Genomic DNA, 4,388 nt, shown 5'->3' on the forward strand with positions numbered 1-4,388 from the left:
TTACTCTAAAAAATCTATATTTATTTTACTGTATGTTTTTCAAAATCATTTTTGCATTACAATGTGATTGTGATAAACTACATGCACTTTTTCCAAATTACTCTGTGGAAAAGTTCTCTTATCTCCTGAAATACTTTTTAAATGAGAACTCCTCTCTACATTACAAGATGCTGGTAAAACTGATTAACTGATTTTTGATAAGCAATAGCTTCAGCAACATACTTGAATTCATCAGTTTTCACTTGGAGAGTGTTGAAGGTCTGTTATATGCAAATTCCAGGTGGACTCCCACATCTTAGCATAAATGTGTGATTTAATTAAACAGTTGTGAAATTTAACATATTATAGATATGTGAGATTTTATCCTTTGTTTAGAGTATTACTTTAAATTCTATACTTCACAACTTGTTTGAATAAAATCAAATTGTAATGTCTTTGGATAAAAAGCATACCAGACATATTTTGTTTTATAATTTTTGAATAGGATTTAACACCATACAAACAGTAAAAACAATTGTAATGTGTATGGGGAAGGTACTCCTAGATTTCAAACATGTCAAATGTGGCTTAGAAAGTTCTGTTTGGGAAATTTTGAATTAAAGGCTACAAAATGTATGGGGGCATCCAAAATCTGTTTACAAAGAAAAATTGCAAGAAGAAATTGTTAAAAATTGACAAATAACACAATACAGTATATATAACCAAACACATCAAAAATAAAACAAAAAAAGCACTGAAAACATACTAGCATAGCATGACAGTGAGAGATAGATGATTTGGACATACAGCAGATTGTGTTTATGCTTTGAGCACATTTTTTCACTGTGCACACATCTCAAACTCAGAGATGAATTTCTGTTGAATTTTTCATTTGAACTCTGGAGCACTTGAAGTACAAGGTATCATTGTACTTTGGTTCACCCAACAAAAGTAATTCTAAATATTACCTGTTTAAAACAAACTTGACAGAACATAATTTTTCCTTTGGTAGTAAAATTATGATAAAGTGTTTATGATCAAATTATGATCATCAATTGTTGCTTTTAGAACAGTGGGTTCACACCCACTGTCCTAAAAGCAACAACTTAGATAATTTTACATCAAGCACTGTATATAAGTGACTCACACAAAACATGAACACTAAATTCTGTGTTTTTAAAGGGACCATCTGAAAAAAAATAGCATAAATGGAAACTACATTCTTCATGTATAGTATACAAGGTCTGTTCAAAAAGTATCAGACCTTATTTTTTTCCGCGTAAACCAATGATGCGAGAGAGGCCTCCTTCGGTGGAGTTATGGAGGGGACAGTCATGCACAGCCCTGAATTTTTTCCCGCCTGCAGAAAGCGTCAGTCGTTGGCAATCGGCGTATGAGTGAGGTCATGTAGTGCGCTCTCGTCGGATTTCACTAAGCTGGAAAATGACTGAACAACGTGAGCAGCGATATTACATCAAATTTTGCCAAAAACCTTGGCGATACCCGAGTGTAAACCATTCGCAAGATTCAGCAGGCTTTCNGGCTCAGTTGATTGAATACCGTTTGGTTGCCACAAAAGAAACTCCAATGCAAAGTCTCGGTGGTGTCGTCGGCGTGTGTTACAGTTTGGCAGACGTGAAAGATTTTGCAGTTGTTGTCAATGTCGGCGTAATACCCGTATCTGTATCCTTCACAAGTGAATGTAGTTTGAATGTTACCTACTATCAGTTCCGCTCCGTCTGGTAATTTGTAAGCTTCTCGCCTGACCTTAAATATGGAAAAATTCGTTTAGTTTTCACTGCAAAACGTCAATGTTTAGAGTGAATGCCTAACAAAAGAATATAATTGTAAATTTAATAGAAATAAATGAGTTAAAACTTACTCTGGGTAGAGAAGCGACAAGACTCGTACATATTAAAGCTAAAAAATATTATTAATATTTTATTAATTACATATTTTTCATTAAAAAAAGAAAAGAAAAAGAAGATTAAAAACTTACCTAAAACAGCAAAAAATTTCATGTCGAGCTTGTGTTTCTGGCACCGAAAGTATCTAAAAAGTTTAAAATCTAGTCAATACAATGAAGGAATGATTAAATTGTAAAAACGGAAGAGAATATAAAGAAAAATATATATTATTAAGTAAAAACGAAACAAATACTTTTCTATCACTAATTCAAGGTTAGATTCAGTTGGTTGCACAGACGTAAATCCAACGGGAAACTATCCATTCAAGGCTCTTTTCTCAGTAAATTGTAAAGTAAACGTATAAGGAACGACTTACCTGTATAAGTAAGGTGCTCGGTTTGTGTTGAAGCTAAGATGAGACGAGCCTTATATACCAGAAATATCTGCGCATGAGCAAAACTAGACCTCATCCCATAAAGTATGTCACTAGTGAACGTGATGATGGAAGGTTGTTACGAGACCTAAATACCTATCAGCATTTTGGTGACAATATTACGATTATTTTCAATGCATATACAATCAGGTTAATTTCGATCAATGTAAATGATCGGTTGCGAACAAGGAAAATTTCATAAACTACTCTTGTATTTTATTTATTTATTTATTTATTTTCCTTATTTCCGATAATACATTAAAGAAAAATGATTAAATTTATACTAGACAATCGAAAGTTTCTATAAACTTAACTTTAAAGTCTTTTTCCTTTGTATTTTATATGTGGAAATAGTTTTATTGGTGTTATATTTAAGCTTATTTTAATAGTTTTGATCGACTGGAGAACGGATTTATTTAATGTATAATTGTAAATCGGAGAGCAAAAAACAATTGAGAATAATTTCAGATGCAAATAATTAAACGATTTCATACTTTAATTAAAGTATTGTGAGTGGAAAAAGTTATATTCGCGAGTTATATAGACCTAAATGTCAAACTGTATAACATTACCGGATTAAATGAGTAAAAAAATAAAGAAATAAATGACTGCCGTTCTGCTATTGTTACTATGCTGATAAATCAATGGGAGAATATATAGTCATAAAATGTTTCCCACAAACATTTATTCATTTTCTTTATTATAAATGAGCTGCTCAGATAGTGTCCATCTTATGACCCAAATTCTTCAGCTCCAGTGCTTGCCGTGTGAAGGGATTTTGCATCGTGACCCTCCATTTTCGACCTCTGACATCTCTACTCGTCTGCTATTGTTAGGATAGCGTCACTTTCTCTGAATTTCTATGACCTAGTTTAAGAATGCAAGTAATGTACGTAGATAAAGCCATGACCTTTCTGCATAATCTTGATGTCTGGAAAAACCTGAGAAATACGTTCGGTTAATCTATAACTTTTACTTTTCCGTGATCGAGTGTAGGTTGAAATTTAATATCATTTTTATTTACTTAAATAATTTTACCGAAATTTTACTTTATTATTATTATAATTATTATTATTTTTCTCATTCATATAATCTATGGAATTTTGATGGACTTTTTGGCTTACCGGACAATACTGATAATAAAGATGGAAAACCTCATTTGTGGTTTGACTTCGGGCTAAATTGGATTCCTCCCAGTTTTACGAGCGTTTTACCTTAGTCCAATTCACTTTCTAACGTTAAAAATTCGTTTTCTTTTTTTCATTTTTATTCATTTAATATCTTAAAATCAACAATTTTACTGATCTTTCTGATCTTTCTCTTCTTAGAAACGTGTTTACATTCGTTAATTAATTGCACAATTTAAAACCCATACATACGAATTTCATTTACCAAAATTGTCCTATGAAATTTCTCTCTAATCTATTTAACATATTACGTCATATCGTAGGACTTGTTTACGTGTAAAACCAAAAAAAAAAAAAAAAAACCCAAGCTATTAAATACAATATTAAAAACAAAATAATTTTGAAAGATGGTAATATAATTGCAAACTTTCCCGTACAAGGACTATATGTGATTGTTTTCTTAAAACTGTTTGGTCACTGACTTGCTTAATGGGTGGAGTGAATAGGCGTTCCCATTTTCTTAGTCTCATCCCCCGTCTGGCCGATATTACTTTATTGTTTTCAGAACGTTCCCATCCTGGGAAGGGATCCTCTTAAATAAACATTACGTAGATCATTTCGGTGGAAGGGGGAGGCGGTATATACCGATAAAATTTTAAAATTTATCCATTTAATATAATATTATAAAAATACCTTTAAGAGAAGTTTTAATCAAGAGGACGGTGAACCGTTTTAAACCANCCTTGCAGCTAGTATATATATAAAAATGGGAAACATCGCACTTCTGACAATCGCTGCAAGTGTATGGGCTAAATTTGGAAAATCCGCGCATCTCGCATGGACAACTGTATGTATCCGGCTGACGCGTCGGAAAACCTTCCGATTTATTCGTGTACGCGCGCCTGACGGAAAAACAAAAAATATCGTGTATCCACAAGCACT

General features: G+C 32.5%; 1 protein-coding gene across 1 annotated transcript; it reads right to left on the bottom strand.

The window, feature by feature from the left end:
- Nucleotides 1-1,506: 1,506 nt before the first annotated feature.
- LOC111630089 lies at nucleotides 1,507-2,163 on the bottom strand. Its single transcript, XM_023374109.1, has 4 exons — nucleotides 2,140-2,163; nucleotides 1,979-2,031; nucleotides 1,862-1,899; nucleotides 1,507-1,746 (listed from the first exon to the last, which is right to left on the bottom strand). Exons 2-4 carry the CDS (start codon nucleotides 1,998-2,000, stop codon nucleotides 1,507-1,509), a joined length of 300 nt encoding a protein of 99 aa, XP_023229877.1. The 5' UTR covers nucleotides 2,001-2,031; nucleotides 2,140-2,163.
- Nucleotides 2,164-4,388: the final 2,225 nt, after the last annotated feature.

Source organism: Centruroides sculpturatus, unplaced genomic scaffold (genome assembly GCF_000671375.1).
Source record: "Centruroides sculpturatus isolate CEXI.00-Female unplaced genomic scaffold, Cexi_2.0 scaffold625, whole genome shotgun sequence".
Taxonomy (NCBI): Eukaryota; Metazoa; Arthropoda; class Arachnida; order Scorpiones; family Buthidae; genus Centruroides; species Centruroides sculpturatus.